Raw genomic sequence first — 18,473 nt, forward strand, 5'->3', positions numbered from 1 at the left:
GGCTATCAGTATTATACTGTAAGCTCCTGTGTACGTCAGTTGTGGTAACCTAGTTCCAGTTATTGAAACCGTTTTGCGTTATATGGTTTCCGGTCTCGTGGACATTTTTTCTACAGGCTCGAACGTGGTGGTAAGTATCTTGACAGCTCTGGGTGAAGACTTTGGTTGTGGTTGTGACAGCGCAGTGGGCGGGATTTTACCTCAGATCAGGGGAGAGAGTCTAGTCTTTGGTGAGACTGAGGGGGAGTTATAGGGAGAAAGGGATCTGGGGAGCTCTACAGAGAACGGAGTGAGTATTTTTGGTTGTATTTCTGTGCTAGCGCGACATAATGCCGCAAGATGAGGACTGCTCCTAAGTGTTTTAGACTTTGCATATTATACCTCATTGGTTGAGTCTTCATTTTTGTGTGCAACCAACGAGGGCCAGCCACCGGTGGGTAGCTGCCTAGCTCTACAGCAAGCTAACACCGCTAACGTTATATCTGGGATAGGATACATACTGACATTGGGCGTCTCGTTTTCAGACCCAGGTAGCTAATCAGCCAGGATGCTGCCAGATTGTCTTTGCTTTTGCTCAGCTCACCCACACATGTGCACTGCTCTGGGCGAAGTTTTTCGACTTGTCAAATCTGTTGAAAGAAGCTTGTGTGTGTTTTTCCTTCTCTACAATTAACATAGGCTAACGCCTGGGAGCTAGTTGGCTAACATTGCACGCTAGCCTGGAACGTTGCTTTTTGAAGTCCACGCGCGACTGTCTCTCGTGGACAGCAGGTTGACGTTTACACCGCGAGGCTCAATATTTAAAGACCGTTAATAATCGCCGAAAATACTTCTCTCTGTATCAAGAAATTTACCTCTACAGTTCTACAATGGGGTGCGGACCTGTCATTCAGTGTGTTTAAGGTTGTGTGACTACCATTTCTAAAGCAGAAAGATAATGTCAGAAAGCTTACGATAGTGGTGTGATAACGTTGTTGGTAACCGTCATGGAACGAATATTGGACTCGCGCTGCGGTTGCTCACGCGGACGATTCGGGGACCTCAGTGAGGCACCCATGTAACACAGGCACATTAAAGTTATTTAGTCGACTGACTGTCAATAGAGAGTGAACACTCAAATGTGTAATTTAATGCGAAAATTAGTAACGTCGTTTCACAACCGGCAACGTATCTCCATGGTGTCAAAGTTAAAACCGCCATTCGCGGAATATCATTCATTGGTGTTATGCCGATTTCTGCTTCCCACTGGATTTGTTTTATCCGTTACCTCATCCTGAACCCAGCCGTGAGCTGTAATATCAACCTTTCGATGCTGAACCAGGCTGCCTGCCTGTATATGTTTTTTAAATTTAAGATATAAATTGGGCCTTAATGCCATATTTAAAGGAACCCGCCCCTCTTAATCAATACAAGCTATTTTAAGAAAAACGTTATCTTTATGCCAACACCTGAATTTCGGACAGTTAGGCTAAACCTTGAACATTAATTTAAATTACCATTCAAGTTACTTCATAACGACAGTGTACGTTGTGTTTCCTACGCTTTCCAGCTACTGCAAGTTGATTGCATATAGAAATGTTACACTCTTGACCTTGATGGACAATGTAATAGTTTCGCACTCACTAACATTGCCTGCAAGTTTCCAGGTGGATGTAGAGTGCAGCCGCTGAGCACCTTTTGGTGTCTAGTTGAAGGGATCACTCCTTATCCAATTAAATAGCACCCGCTTTGCTGCAGCGCCAGCAGTGTCTTCCTGTGTGTGCTTATGCATGTAATGCCTTGTGATCCTACAGTGAATTGCAAATAGCGTTGCAGCTTTATCAAAATACATTTAAGCTTCACATTAAAGTGCATTGACTGCTTTTCTGTAATACAAAGACTGGCATTGATGTATGGTATAGTTACCTGCAGACACATTACATAATATGTCAGCTAAGTAATTCCATTGTTAAGCAGTTGTTAGAATACCTTGTTGTAGAGTGTATGTGCTTTGTAAGGAGTTAGTTGGTGGAATTGGTTTTGAAAAGCAATGTCAAATAGATTTTACTACGTTGTAGTAGATCCCAGGTTTAACAGTATTTCATTATATCTCTCTTGTACAGCATATAGCGCCTCAGAGTGTGTAATGATTCACCTAAACTACCAGTAACACAATCTGTTGCTGTGTCTGAGCCCTTTGAACTGAGACTGTTGCTGTCACTCAAGAATGACAAAAATATCCTTTCTTGTTCCTCTCTATACCGTGCTTATTTTCATAACGGCTGAGTATTGACAGTACTGCAAGCCCTGACGAAAAGATATGATACTGCAGATGTTAAACCTGGTTTTTAAAACGTTTTGGGTAACGGTTAATACATCAGGAGCTTTCCATGGCAGTGTGGTTTAGCTGAATAGTGTTTTCAGTGCAACAGCCTTTTAAGACTACACCTCAAGGTTTTCCTCCTTAATGCAGTGCATATGAAGTTAATTGACCACGCTGGGGAGCATGAGCAGGAGTACTATTCTGCTAATCTATCATTATAGCTTGCTGTTAAAGTAAGTGCTGTTTGCGTCTCATGGCTCAGGAGTTTTAAGTAGCGACATAGCGATAGTCACTGCAAAGTAATGCAGTGTACTGAGTGCACTTTCTTCCAGGCAGTTATCACCTGTCAAGTCTGTCCCATACTCATACCAGAAGAGTCTCCCATACAGCTGCTTCATATGTCCTCTGATTTTATTGTCTTGCGCTGCACCTCATATTCCCTCATAACACCCTATCATTTGTTCTCATATTCGTCTGTGCTCCTCTGTAACATTTCTTAAACTATTTCAGAGAGCAAGCCACTGTAGGTCATTAATCTAAGGTGACATTGAGCCTCATGTAAACCGACCTGGAAAGCTAAATATAGTTTTTTACCATTTACTACAATGTGTTTATGGTACTATTCACTTATGATGGGGTTTTTGCTTATCTTTCTTTTCCGTGTGTGGCTTGTAAGCCAAGGTTATTCCAAGCAGAGGTTTTTGGTTACAACAAAGTGTATTGTGTATTGTGTTGTGTAAAGTGTTCATTACCGCTTATTCATTTACATCTTGCCTCACAAAGCAGTACAAACCACAGGTGTGGGGTGAAACATCGATAAAGCACAGCTTTGCGATAATCTGGCAATAATCAAATGTAAAGACTGAAAAATGAAAATAAGGAAAAAAATAAAAACTCTTTTATCATGTGATAATATCGTATAGTCAGGCCTCTGGTGCTTTCCACCCCTAATAAACTAACTATATAGGTGATTAAAATCATAATGCTGTTTTAAACAGATAAGGTGACATTAAAGCTGCTGGGAGACCGAGGGGACTATAATTTGAGAAACTGGCAAAACTAATTGGATAAACTCTGATCCTGCCCACTTAAATAACTCCACCGCACACACTTGAAAATATCATGTATTAGTCATCAAGAAAGATACAAGGTCTAACTTTGTTAGGAATCAGTGAAACAGGCATTTATGTACTTGGTTTTGGCATTTCTGAAATTCTGGAGGGCTTCATGGATTGACATGCAAATGTGGTTTTGAAAGTTTGGTAGCTGATTTAAGCGGTCTCATCAGCTTGTTTATCTGAATAGAACTGAAAATAATAATTTTGTAATAATTTTTGGAGCACCATCAGATAACAGAGACACAGTTCTCCTAACAATGGAACTGTCATGTACTGTGTTTTCTGATTAGGGCTGGGTATCGATAGGGATTTCTCAATTCGGTTCACAAGGTCCCGATTCGATTCGATTTGTTTAGGGGTCTTTCAGTTACAATCTAACCTGGTGCATTATAAGAAATGTTAATGTTTACAATAAGAATTGACCCCAAACACACAGCAGTCAACACAATATGAATTAGACGGCTGATTAACTTTTATTTCCAGTTTCAGATTTTTCATCCGTACATCTGGCTCATGGTTTTGATTAAACGAACCGGGCTTCAACTTCAAAGATTTGGCAACGAGATCTCACAGTGCGAAGAACAAAACCACACGAGACTTAAGAGTTATGGGGATGCCGAGGATACACTTGCCGCCAAAGCCGACACTAACAGAGCGTAACACAAACATCAATGCAAAACTTACATATTCATGAACGCACACTCGATAAAAACCTTGTCGTGTGCTTGTAGCTTTTGAATGAAGACTTGCTACCAATTAAATTAACTTTCCAAAACTCCATCTTTATAAGTTATTCAGCAAAAATCCTAATATTAAAGCTCCTGTGAGGAACTTTCGGTTTGTTCTGATTTTGGCGCCCCCTGTGGACAAAGCCATACCTCTTATCTCTTTGCTTTTTAACACAAAATCAGTCAAATGTATTATTCACTTTAAATGTTAAAATGTAAACAAAGGCAGCGTGCAGTTAATCGCTTCGTCTGACACCTACCCCTCCGCCAGCAGTTTAAGGCATTAAAATAACTATATAGAAAAAATCAATCTTGTCGCTGATGGTCTGCTTTGCTTTCGTAGGTCGTATCGAGTAATCAGAATTAATTTCAGTCTGTTTCATAACCAGTGAAAAACTCCTCACAGGAGCTTTAAGATCGCTCACTTTAGTTACAATACATTTCTTGTCTTTAAAACACCCCACCATTCCAGCAGAATTTTACGTGGTGCTAGTCACAGCAGATATTAGCTTGAAATCCTCCTGAGGGATACAGGTATGTGAATTGAAATGTGCAAGTGCTGCATAGCGATCTAACCCAAGCTAGCATCAGCTTTCACCCTTAATTAACTTCCTCCTACTCCCCTGTATCATTCTAGAACAGCAGTGCGTACACACTGTGTACACTGACTTTCACAAATTGCATTCCCTACCACAGGTCTATGTGATATGAATTTAATGCTCAACATTACTGTGTCCTGAAACGGGAATGGTAAGGACAGCAAGGTCACTCTCTGTGGCAGCAAATGGCAGGGCGACAGGACCCGGGGCCACCGAGCTGCTATGTAGGATCACGCATAACAAAGAACACAGAGAGCTGTCTCATCTTCAAAGTGGCTCGATGAAAGATGCTCCATTTGGAATATATTCCATCCTATGGACATGAAGGAGTCTGAAACGGCAAAATGAAAGCATCCCTCCAGGCGCTCGTTCCAGTAAAGGAGAAATAGTGTAGCATGTTCTCAGTCACAGCATGTTCAGTCTACGGCTCTGATGTAACTAAAGCTGCGACAAATCTTAGTAATATTTGTTCCTGCTAAGAAACACATTTTTTAATGGTGTAAAAAAAAAAAAAAGGGTTCATTATTAAACCTTAACAACAGGATGTCAGGACTCTGCAGTGCTTGTAAATTGTCAAATGAGCGGTAAAATGATCGCACCACACGTCCCCTCTGCATTTACACAAACAACAAAATGATAGTGAAACACTGAAATATCATGAACTCCGCGAGGCGCCTTTTTTTATGTTGCATTCATTGATGAGCTGCGCTAAGTAATTGATGAATCACAGGTTCTCATCCTGCTTTGGCTTTCGTTTAAAGGCTGTCACGCCAGCTGTATCTTTTTTGATTTTCACAATTTCACGCTTAACAAGAACACATTTAACGGCAACGACTCCGTCACCTTCATTTAATGGTGCAGAATTCAAGGCTTTTGGAGATAATGTCTCCTTTTTACGATGTTAGGAGAGCGATTTCTGCCCCATTTCCAGGCTAGAATGTTCATCAAAAGAATGATTTATTTAGTAGCATCAAACAACTGCAGGCGAGCATGTGAGAAATATAGGAAACATCAAATAAAGCAATTGTGTTAAGTATCCAAAAATATCCTACAGTGACAACACATTACGTTGTGTACACAACAAGCAAATGCCCATCCCTAATTATTTGCCGCACCTTAGATCCGGGTCAAAAAGATAAAGGCTTATTTTCATTTCAGACACCATTACACTCCCCTCTATACATGAAGTAATAAGAGCCGGGGAGGGAAGCGTGTTGATGGTGACACCTCTGACTGTGACTACATATGAATTGGCAGCCTTACAGCGTTTGGAGAGCCGTGTAGAGGTTCCAGGGTGTGGGGTGAAGTAGCGCTCTTAGCTGCGAGCCATGCAGCACAAGGAGGGCTGGGTGTCTCTGCTTTGTACCCTCCACATTTACATGGCCTGACCCAGTTCAGCAACGGCTAGCAGTGGGGGGAGGGGACAGTCTGGGGGAAGCTAAAAATACCAACCCCTCGCAGTAGGCAGCTCCATTGCAGAGGGATCCCTAGAATTGCTATCCTTGACTTGCATCGAGTTGTTGGCACGTAGAGGCGCACAAACTGCCAGAGGGTTTCCTTAGCGTGGAAACAAAGACATGGGTATATTTCTAAGATGTCCATCACTGTTGTCCGATGCTTGTTCCATTTTTCCGCAGCCCTCTGCGTGGAGAATTGAGCGTGCATCTAATGTGTGAAAGCAGCCTCGGGTAGAGTACCTCACATTCACCGTGCTGAGCTTTGGTTTTGCTGCGGTGAGGATAGGGTTAACCCCGGCCTCTGTCATTCAACCATACCATGCCAGCTGTTGGCTTCGAGATCCAATCACAATGATTTTCCACTGTTGTGACATGTGACCTGCTCCGCAACCCGAAACTGTCGCAGCACAGCAAATGTTGGCACTTCCTTGGTCTTGGCGTTGCGGCTGCTCGTGGGGTTTAGGGGGTGTGAATGTGGGAGAGGGCTCATGGAGTAAGACATGAAGACAGGGACATGGAGAAGGCACAGAATTATATGCATTACTATAGGCTGCACATGTGATCTGCCCACGTGGGAAGTGATATATTCCTACCCCTTTAGGATGAGTCATTCAGAGACCATTTACTCATTTAAAAGCCACACGTTTGGCGCTGGAGGACAAACAGTTTACCCATCATTCCTGAAATTCACTTGTCTAAGATATTTGGGAATATATGTCTGCATCTTAGATGTTTTTAGAGGGGAATTTAAAGAAATAATTAACCCCTAACCAATGTATGTAACTCCATAAAAATGATATGTACACTTGAGCTAGACAGAGTCAACTTTCTCATGTAGCTGTTGGCTCAGAGAAACTTACTGCTCATCTTATGTAAAAGCTGTAAAGGGCTAAAGAGTAATTTAAAGTTGAATATTACAATTACTTAATACCACAATAGCATACATCATATATGTACTGTTAATATTCAAGGTACTACGGAAGCCCTAAGCGGACACGCATCCATACATTTTATTTCCTCCGTTCTCCATTGAGTTATTCCCGGTTGTTATTCCTCTCGATCTCGACTTATTTATCTCGTCGTCCTGAGATAACAACGTTGCAACACTGTAACGTTCAGATAATCTCATATTCAGAGTTGCAAAAGCACAAAAGAAACATAGAAATAGGCTTAACTCACCTGGGCGATTGGCGTGAGCAATGGCAGCATGGCATGTACCGGTCTGTAATATCACAGTGACCAGCCTGTTGTTTTGTTTTCTAGATTGCCAGAAAATGATCACGAGAAATCAAGCTTTGTTATCTCGACATAATGAGATAAATATGAACGTTATTACAGGAAAACCAGATTTGTTATCCCGACATATCCCGAGATAACGGGAAAAATAAGTCCGGAACCAGAAATTACTGGAGTAAATGTATGGATGCATGTCCGCTTAGGGCCTCCGTATGATACAAGTCATCAGTCAGTGCCTTTCTTAAACCAATGTCCTTTGACAATTGTACAATTGAGACCAACACAAATACCTATGCTAAAATGCAGTATTAGGTAAGGCTGGGCGAGATGGCCAAAACCCTATATCACGATATATTTCATATCTCGATACCGATATTTATCACGATATAGCATGTTTTCTGGCAATTTAACAAATAAATAGTCTATATGAAATAACCACATGGTAAAGAATATCTTTGGATAATGTGTAAATGAAATATCTGACAAATAAAAAGTTTCCGTTTTCGCTTGGGCTGAGTCCTTTTCTGGAATGGATTGTAAGGATGAGAACGTGAAGCGTCGTCAAAATGACGTAAACACTGCCGTAAAGCTGGTTTTGTGACATCACGATAGAGACGATGCAGAAAAACACGTACGATAGACATGTACATATTGTTTTAACGATATATATTGTCATATTGCCGAGCCCTAGTATTAGGTATCAGACAGTTGGCCATTCTTTGTACCAATTAATCCAATACCATCACTTGTTAGCCCCCCCAAAAAATCAACTTGTGTCTTCTCCAAACATCAGCCTATGCAGCAAACTACAGCAACATATTCACAGCTAGTTGCACTTTTCCAAGACATGGGAGGCTTGTCTTGTTAGTCTTTCCGCATCACAAAGGTGTTGCATAACTAACCAGACTAGCTTCAGGAGTTGATGACAGTTTAAGATGTCATTTATTATGATGCAAATATGTCTGACTTGTCTGCTAATTGTCACAAGCACATGCAGGGAGAGGTGTCTCCGTTGAGAACATTTTCCAACATCTTGCTTGGCAATCCCAAAGAAAATACCTTTTTAGAGTAATAATTGATTGCATATAATGTTACTAGATAATGCAGGGTGTCCTGTAAATTCAGAATTGATGTAATGAACATGTTGACCCCCTCTAACCTCTGGGGTCAGCAGAGGAGTTGCAGCCGTATTTCCCCTTCAATAAGGGGGATTTCTGCGATCTCTCCCACCTCAGCAACACACCCGGCCCTGCAATTATGCTGTGTAATAAATAATGAATCCTGTCCCGTTTTCCATGGCAGATGGCTCCAAATAGAATCTCAACATGTGACAGAATAGTTTCCAAGAATCTCAATGGAATAAGCTGCGAGCTTTCATATGTGCATTTGTGTCTCTCCTCTCCTCCCGCATCTGCGTCCCAGTTTAAAGTTGTGACAGATTTTTTTGACTTTTTGGATGTTTGAGTTTGGAGGTGCGTGTTTGAAGTTCTGTTTGGTGTAAAGACAGATAAGTGGTGTTCTCTTGAGCGTGTTTTGGTTTTTGTTGTAGTCAGAAAGAGATGATCCCCAGCTGAGAGATAACTGCAGCATTTTTTCCAGGCATGGAAAAAAAACCGTCTGTCTGCACTGGTGCCTGTCTTTATTGATCAGTTTGACTTCCCTGGGGCTTTCCAGCTGAAAGTACTGTGGATGTTTCACAAAACTGTCTCAGACTTTAAAAAAAAATCCACCCCATCTTGATTTATCTTTCCATGAAAATCCCTCATGGGTTTAAGAAATTCATCAAGTCCTCCTTAAAGCAGATTAACACCTCCAGACCCTGAGCCTTTGTAAACGCACTGTGAAGTCGTAAGATAAATTCCTATCAACTTGGTCGACATGAATGAATCAGCGTCATTGTGTTAGGCTGATTAAAACTGAATGGACAGCGGCCTCTCATTAGAATGGACTCTCCCATGTAGAGCACCATGGAGCTCCCTGATGCCTCAGATAGTCTTAATTAGATTAAACAGAAGGCTTTTCCTGAGGTAATCAGTCACTCGGTCCCTGCTCACTACGGTACCCCAGCAGCTCCTCTGCAGGGAGGCTGCTGGCTGTATGACAGACCTACTGTATGTTGTTTGAACACGGCAGGGGTCTATGATCCAGCCTCATGGATCTCTGGATGAAACGGGTTGACTCTGATGCTTTATTTAACACCTGGTTGTACGAGAAGAGGTAACTGCCTTATTAGCATGAAGCGTCTCGCAGCCTTTAAGGCGATTGATCAGTTTTAATGTAGAAAGAAAAAAAGGCAACCGTGACTTCCTGTTCGATGAATTTCTTTTTCTACTCTGTGTTTCAAAGTAAGATCATCACCTAACTCTGCATCCCCCACAGCAGTGAGACTTCTCTGTGTGGGCGGGGACAAACTTATGATGCATCTAAATCAAACAAAATAATAATAGTTCAAAACAAAGATGGTGAGTAATATAATAAATAATAGAACTAAAGAATAGTTGAATCATAAACTATTTACAGAAGCTTGGATCATTTTAAAGCTGCACCTACTTCTAGGTTGCTTCCTTTTACATTAGGGGCATGTGTGTTATTTTTAGGGGATGATGTGGGTCGATGTATCGTTTCACTGATCAATTATTCAATGTCATCAATACAGAGGGGAAAAATCCATCCATTATCTATAGCGCTTATCCTGTCACAGGGCCGACACACAGAGACACACTCACACCTACAGGCAAGTTAGAGTCACCAATGAGCATGTGTTTGGACTGTGGGAGAAAGCCAGATGGAACCCACGCATGCACGGGGAGAACATGCATGCTCCACACAGAAAGGCCCTCTTCATCCTAACTGAGGAACCTTCTAGCAACGGCGCTTACCACTGCACCACCGTGCGGCCTAATAGCTTAATACTGATACTAGGGATGCATGATATTGGATTTTATGCCGATATTTTCCAACACTTCTTGCCGGTTTCAATACCAATATATTAGGCACATGTTTTTTTCCACCTATTTGCAGAGAACATCAAGTCTCCCCTGTAGTAGAATTGATATCATGCCTACTCTTATTGTAGTGGCCCACTGGCAGATGCAGAAATAACACAAGACAGTGCTTTTTAAAATGTACATATTCACTGAGCTATATAAGAAAACATCTTAAAATTATGTACAAAATGTAACATTTTTTCTTTTTAAGGGAATCATCGAGCATTTAGGCAAAATTGAAGCGTTGTTTTATCGGCGGAAAATATCGGCAGAAAATATCGGCAGAAAAATGACATATCTGCAGATGCTGATGCGTAATTTTCAAGCCATTATCTGCAGATACCGATAACTTGCCGATAATATCGTGCATCCCTAAATGATACATGAAACAACTAAATTCTAGTAGGTCAAAACCAAGATGGCGTTATCTTCTTTCAAAGTTGCACCTGCTTTTAGGTTACATCCATTGACATTTAGGGCATGTGTGTAATTTTATAGCGGATGATAGATTGTTTCACTGATCAATTATTCAATGTCATCAATACAAAGTGGAAAAAATGATCCATATTAACATCTTTCAAATACTGTGACTGATAAGCGTCTCAGATTTTCTCTCGGTAATAAAGTTGTTAAAATGAAATATTGGTGGGGGCGCTGGTTTAGCTCGGTTGGAGGAGCGGGCGCCCCACGTACAGAGGCTACAGTCCTCAATGCGCTCATCGCAGGCTCGACTTCTGGTCTGCCGATCATTTGGTGCACATCATCCCCCACTCTCTGCTCCCCACATTTCCTGTCTCTCTGCAGCTGTCCTATATAATGAAGGCAAAAGCCCCAAAAAATAATGTTAAAAAATAGAATCAAATAAATCAAATATTGTTACTGAAAGAAAATATGTCATCATGATGTTGTGTTGTTGCCTTACAATTCCCCCACTTATCTCAGTATTGATTACAGCCCTGAATACCTGTTCCTTTATGGACAAACACCAAGTGTTTAAAAAAGATAATGGGACTATTTGGTTATTCTGTTATTGAATTTGAGACGCTCTATGCAACGTTCTACATTCATATTTTAACGTTATTCTTCGGCAGGTCTTGTGATTAACTAGTCTTGCGACTGTTTCAGGCGCATAAGTAGGTCACCAACTAATAGCCAACCAATGACAGCTGACACGTTTCCGAAAGCCAGTCAGAAAAAAGTATTTATCAAGACAGTTTATTTTGTGGTTTTTACTACCACAGCAATTCTAATTCTAATTCTACGTAACCTTCATTTTCCGTTGCACACCCAAAGCAAACACAACCAGTCAATTCAAACCAAAGGAAGGTGCTGCTGCGAGCCTCTTACTGTAGCTTGTATTAACAGTACATGAATATTGAAGACGGGAAAGCTCTACCTTTTAAACTGTCTGTGCAGGAAAAACCCAGAGAGCAGCAGCTCTGATCACTGAATGCTAATGCTCCACTCTCCTCGCACACTCCGACCGGGAAAGGAGAGTGCACATTTCTTGACAAGTGTTTTTGTCCACATGACAAAATTATTATTATTTTATTACAGCTCAAGTGCAGCTAATCAAACATCTCTTGGCAGGGACTGTCTGCAGTTTTGCTAATTACTGTGCTGCTCGTCTCAGCTCGGCTGAGTGGTTTTGTCGAAGGGTTTCCATGTTTCCTCTTATGCAGCAGAGAAATGTTGCGACTCTGTGTGCTGGTGTACCGTAGCTGCATGATAGCAGAATTTAAAGAGAGGGGAGCATAAACATATTGTTTAACATGCTGCATTTGCAACAAGCACTCATAATGTCAGTGTGCTGAAAGAGGCACCTATGAAAGATGCGATTATGCTGAGAGATTTGTAACCAGTAACAGGCGACAGTAGAGCCCCAGTAGTGCACAAACATGAAACATAACCTGAACTGTCCCGAACAGTTTGCCCAAGTCTTCTGTCATACTCTGAATGTTATACATTTCATGCTGCACATAAAATAACACTTGATAGCGTCACTAACGTCCTTGCTCTTCTCTTCCAGCTCTGCACGCATGGTGACCTCCGCCTCTGTGGGTGATCCTCAGTCACCATGAAAGACTAGGAACTCAGCTCTCCGAGGGAAATGGCCTGTTTTGTAATACCCCTGCCCTGCTACCCGGCGTATGACTCCAGCTGCCTCTGAAGGGCCCGTCAGCTGTTTATGGGAACTACCACTGTATTCGCACCCTTGAGGATTTAAGCTTTTCCAGGAAAACACTTTATTTTATTTTTTTAACCCCCACTGTTGAGCCGAAGCAGCAACGCTTTGCAAACGAGTGGGGAGGCGGCGAGACAATGGCGAACAACTCGTACAGTGGGGTGAAGAACTCCATGGTGGAGGCCAACCACGATGGAGAGTTTGGCTGCACACTCAAAGAACTGCGCTCCCTTATGGAACTGAGAGGCGCAGAGGCGCTTAGCAAAATTGGGGAATCTTATGAGGATACTCAAGGACTCTGCAGCCGGTTAAAAACATCACCTGTAGATGGTAACGTTTCCTCCACACTCAGCATGATTAATGGAGCAAATACAGGATGTGCTAGTAGCGAGTGCTGCTGGAATGCTAATGTGTCGCATAGTTTAGAAGGCGTGTCATTGGCCATGTCATCCACATTGTGGATACCTTGACATCACTTCCTTGGAAAACTCATATGCCAGACAGGTGGCTGGGCAGGCTGGCTCTGACCCGAGCCAGTCCTGCTCTATTTCGAGGCCTGTGGATATGTCCCTCGCCCTCCCCTCTCTCTCTCCCTTTTCACCTCTGCGTCTCTGTGTGTGCGTGTCTGTGCGTCTCTGTGTGCAGGCTTCAGACAGACCAGCTGTCTGCCTGGGCACAGCACCAGGCTGCAGGCAGGTCAACGTCCCACATGTGGCGGCCTAAACAGGAGGCTGTAAGGCTGGGGAGTAATGACTTGAACATGTTAGGGAAGGAGTGAGTTCATCTCTTGAATGTCTCCTCTGTTTGTTACTCTTTCACCACCGAACTCTGCACACAAAGATATGATTATGCCGAGAAATTTGTAAATATAACCAGTAACAGGCTACATCAGAACCCCGCTCGTGCACTGGTCGCTAACAGCACCCCTCTCTCTATCTGTTTCGCCTCTCTTTTATTTCTCCCACTCATTTCCCTCTGTCTCAGTTTGTCTCTCTATAGACAGTCTGCCTAATCGCCAGCATGACCTTGACTGAACTCTTATGGGAGGGGATTTTCAGTTTGATCCCAGATTAAAACGGCACCGCATATTCACTGTAGCAGCAACAGTCCTCTATTCGCTGTCTCCAAAGCAAGCATTTCCTGGGCTTCCTCAGACCAAAAGGAATGCAATAAATACCGCGACAACACAAAGCATCTCCCATTCAAAACCTCACTATTTATTGTCCGACCCCTTTCGTTTATCGGCAACACGGTGCACATGCAGTCTCTTTGTGCTCTCGACTGTGTGTTATGCAGGCTAGTGGGCCATTGTCTGAACCGAGGAGAAATTGCTGAATAGGAATTTGCCTGTTGAAAGAGTGTGAGTTGTCCAAACATGCATGTAGCTGTGTCAAGCTGGTGAACATGGAGGCCTGTCATATTTGTAGCATGAGTGACACTGGCTGTTTCATAAGTGTACTCGTTCTCCCCCACGCTCATCCTACCCAGTTTATAATAGAAAAGAATGTGGAAGGTTGAGTCTGACTTGCCTTTTTTAGCAGTTATGTTACAGTACTTGTTGATCTGTAAGCGTGTGAGTGGGTAACATAACAAAAAAAGCCTGTTTGGAATTTCAAATTCCTATAAACCTCAGGGATGCATGATATTATCGGCACGTTATCAGTATCTGCACAAAATGGCTTGAAAATGACATATTGGCATCGGCAGATATGTAATTTTTCTGCCAAAATGTTTCCCCCGATATAACAATGCTTTAATTAATTTAAAAGTTATCTACAATATACAAATAAAGACTAAAAAGTCACAGAAACTCAAGCCAATCAATAGAAGTTAAACAACTTTCACAACTCTTAACTAGCTTAACAGTTAGCTCACATTCTCTGCATTTTACCGGACTTAACAACATCAGACACGCCGAAAATAAACTTGTGGCCAAAGCGGACGCTAACAGAGTGTAACATAAACATCAGTGCAAAACTAACTTACATATTCATGGACGCACACACGATAAAAAGAGTCCGTCAGGGATCACTGATGTCTCTGTAGTAGCTGCAGTAAACAAGTCCGGGCATGTCTCCCTCACTGCCGTGTTTCGGGGGGATGCTGCATTCAGGTGCGCTCAGAAACGTGAGTGATCAGACTTGTACAACGCCTCTTCCGTCAAGCTGAAGAAGGGTGCAAGATGTCTGCTTCATGGCAATTTTTTGCCACTACAATAAGAGCAGGCATGATATCAATTCCACTACAGGGGAGACTTCATGTTCTCTGCAGTTAGGTGGAAAAAAATATGTTCCTAATATATATCGGTATCACAATCGGCAAAAAGGGTTGGAAAATATTGGTAAAAACTCCCTTACTCACTTACTATGCGCCTGCTTTTTTTAATCAATAATCTTCAGTCTGTATTAACTATCTTCTGATTTTATTAGCGAGTAAATTATTAAATTATGTCCACATTCCAAATGAAACCAAATCTTTTGCTAAACCGGCCAGCTACTTCACAAAACAAAAACAGCTTTCACCCATTATTTCAAAATATTTGTTTAATTTCTGCCGTTATTTGCGACTGCACTGCACTGATAAGCTCCAATACATCCACATTTTGTTTCCCCTCACAGCAGGTTGCTGTTCCACTTGGTACGCAGCCACTCCAGTTTTTTATACTTGCAGTTTCAATCAGCTCATTCCTCATTGGCTTGGGAAATTAAGCCATCATTTAAGATTACAGCAGCTTGACAATTGAAAAGGGATTTCTAATTAGTTGGTTGGCCATTTCTGGAACCTCTTAAGCCAATCCTCCGCTAATCCTCCGCATTTCCAAGCGCTTTTTTCTCACCCAAAGAAGTTTGACTGAACTTCTCTGTTGCAGCTGTGCACGGATGTACCGCTCTACTTTGACTAGTTTTTTGAGCACGGCCCGTCAGCCTGGATTAGGCTAAATATAATTCATCATGCCGCTGTTTCCGTTCTGGCACTTAAGGCTCTATCTCTAAGATCGGTGAGATTGTAATTCACGGGGATGTGATTCAAATTGATTTAGTTAATTAACATACTAATGCTGTGACTTTGAAAAGTATGCACACTGTACAATGGGCTTTCTAAACTGTGACAGTGAACGCTGCCAAAAGCTTATTCAAATATTCTTTTGTCTATTTGACAAATGCAAACCATTAACCTGTCGCAGTGCTGCATTGTAGTGGAACAAAAGGTGAAGCCTGAAGGGCGTTAATCACAGACACATCCACCCCAGTGGATATTTCTTTGAACACATCTCCCTCTAGTTTTCCTTTTATTATGTACTTCCTAAACAAACTCCATGTCCATCGTGATGAGGATCCCCTTTTGTGGTGGACAGATAGCTCACTAATACCTGAAGCACTTGGCCTGGTGTCATGCGTGTGAGTTCACTTCCTCTGTGCGTGCAGACTGTTATATTTTTGTTGGTGCTTTCTCTGCTCCAGTAACTTACCACCATGCTGTAAGGTATCACTTAGGTTTCAGTTTTCTCTTTGTTAATCTCCCGTTTCTGCATGTGTACAGTCAATTCTAGAAATGTAAGGGGAACTCCGCCAGGGTTTACACAACTGTTCTCAGAAGATGAGTAGTATTCTGAGGTTCTTGTCAGAGATGACTGATTCCTCTGAGATGACGCACTCGATCTGAAAGCCTGTATGATGTACTTTGAGTTTGAAAGACGCTGGGTTTCACAAAGACCAGCCTGAATTGTCAGGCCAGTCTGGATATTTGTGAACCGGCCAAACTTCAATTCGACTAATTGACTTTAAGCCAAAAAATGAGACACCTTGCCCATACTCTGCTTTCTTTTGGGGACTAACTGGACTAATGTAGCTTAAAGCCCCATTTCTGTCATTTTGTCGCCCTCCTGTTCTGTTATCTCTTATTTTGAACACTTTTTCTTTGCATCTTATGTCATGATTTTATATATTTTTTGAACATATTCAGATTGACACCTTTCCTGTCGCTGTATCTGTCTTATTCTTATACTTTTAGCTGAATTAAAGCAGAATTTTTACCTTTGGTAAACACAGCTGAGCAGTTAAATGGGCTTACTAAGTCTGCCTTTTTTTACCTTAAAGGGGGGGATTCATGCTAATTTAAAGCTTCATATTTCACTCTGTGATACCTGTGGAGTAGCTTAGCATAATTTACAGTTAGAAAAACTCCTAATTTTTCTCACACTGGTGCTCTGTGCAGGCCCTGTTACAGCCTCTGCCTGACACGACTCACTCAGCTCTGTCCCTTTAAGACACCCCGCCCCTACAAGCCCACTTCCTTCTGATTGGCCAGCTCTCTGAAGCCAAGGAGCCTGGGGATTACTCCAACATACTTTTACGTACAGATTTGAAACTTCACCTACGTTTAGTGTGGACATCCAACATTGTAATATTATATATACATATCTTAATATGTGAAACAGCATAATACCCATATAAATACCCACTCTTTAATAATTACTTAATTTACCCAGAAATCACTGTTCTGTAGTCTTTTTAAAGATAGACAAGAACTTATCCTCTTTGTGCAACAGATGAACTTAGGCTTTGACTGCAACTTACTTCTCAGATAGATGTTTCACATCCATGTGCCAGTTCAAGGCAAGATGATGACGCTTCTGATAGTTCTATCTTATATGTAAAAAAGCACTGTGGCAGAATGGAAGGTTGCGCCTCTGAGCCGGCGTCGGAGGAAGTAACAGAGGTGTAACAGGCGAAACGGTGTCAGTGTGAACAGCGGAGCCGGCTAGGCAGAACAGCCCCGTGTGTGTACATTTGAAGCACACACTGTTCACACCTCACGCATGTTGTGCTTCCGGAACGTTATGTATTAACACACACTAGGGCGGCTTTACGCCGGCCTTGCTTCGTGCAATGTAAAATGTCAAAGGTGGCATGACTGCAGAGCTTTGTTACGGCATTGAGGCGAAACCGCAGTGTAAAAAGGGCTAAAGATAACCAGTCAGGGAGGGTCCAATTAAAAGACTACAAGTTGCATTTATAGGAAGTGAAGGGTCCTTGATTTTCTAGCTATCAAAATGTCTTTGGTAGCCACAGCTGGCAGACTTGTCCATGGCACATCCCAAGTAAAAGGGAAGCAATGATGCTGTGTGGGTTACTTATTTTTTATGGCCTTGCTAGATGAGTCAGGACATCGGAGCCTCCGCTGCACCAGTTGTGACCATTTATGTTGTCTTTAATCTGTCTCTCGTGAGTCCCCCAGCTGTTTGTAAAAGCAATGCTAAGTCACTGGAGTACTGTTATGACAAAATTCCCATCCCCTTAGCACATTTTCTCAGCATTGAATGTCACAGCTCGGGGTCGCGGTATCGCCCTCCAAAGTGTGTCCAGATGTCTGCATTGAGGTTTGGAGATTGGGCACCCAAACCAGTTGATGCTCATAAAAGTATTGTCTTTTAGGGAGTTGAAAAAACAGAGGAGTCAATCATCCTTCTTTATTAGTTGTAATATTAGAAAGAAAAATGAAATCACACCATATCAATATTTTCAGCAAGCCTTTCACAGCAGCATTTCTCTCTCCCCCAAAGGAATCCTCAGTTTCCTCTGCATAATAAGACCGATCAAATGGCCACTTCGCATCAATATTATTGACAGCGTTCCCCTACTTTTCACAGCCATCCCCTGTTGATTGCTATTTTAGTGTAGTCAAATATTTGGGTTGCAGCCTATCGATCCAATCGGCTGTGGGCTGAGAGGCTTGCACAATTGGACTGCAACTCACAAAAGCTGACAGGCTCTGTGTATCTGTCATGCCAGACACCACACGCCCTCATTCAATGGGAGGTTCAGACTGTTAAATGATAGTTTACTCTTTTGTAATGCAGG

At 42.1% G+C, this 18,473-nt stretch overlaps 1 protein-coding gene across 4 annotated transcripts in view; it reads left to right on the plus strand.

Moving 5' to 3' along the window:
• The first annotated feature begins 211 nt into the window (after positions 1-211).
• The window catches only part of atp2b1a (ATPase plasma membrane Ca2+ transporting 1a), a 45,506-nt gene continuing 27,244 nt past the window's right edge, over positions 212-18,473 (plus strand). For all 4 annotated transcript variants that reach the window (XM_069671266.1, XM_069671267.1, XM_069671268.1 and 1 more), the window contains exons 1-2: positions 212-289; positions 12,457-12,942. In XM_069671266.1, the coding sequence (XP_069527367.1) occupies positions 12,750-12,942 (193 nt within the window). In that variant the 5' untranslated portion in view covers positions 212-289; positions 12,457-12,749. The remainder of the gene's footprint in view (positions 290-12,456; positions 12,943-18,473) is intronic.

Source organism: Semicossyphus pulcher, unplaced genomic scaffold (assembly GCF_022749685.1).
Source record: "Semicossyphus pulcher isolate SPU_LCO1_2020_fin unplaced genomic scaffold, fSemPul1.0.p SCAF_20, whole genome shotgun sequence".
NCBI lineage: Eukaryota > Metazoa > Chordata > Actinopteri > Labriformes > Labridae > Semicossyphus > Semicossyphus pulcher.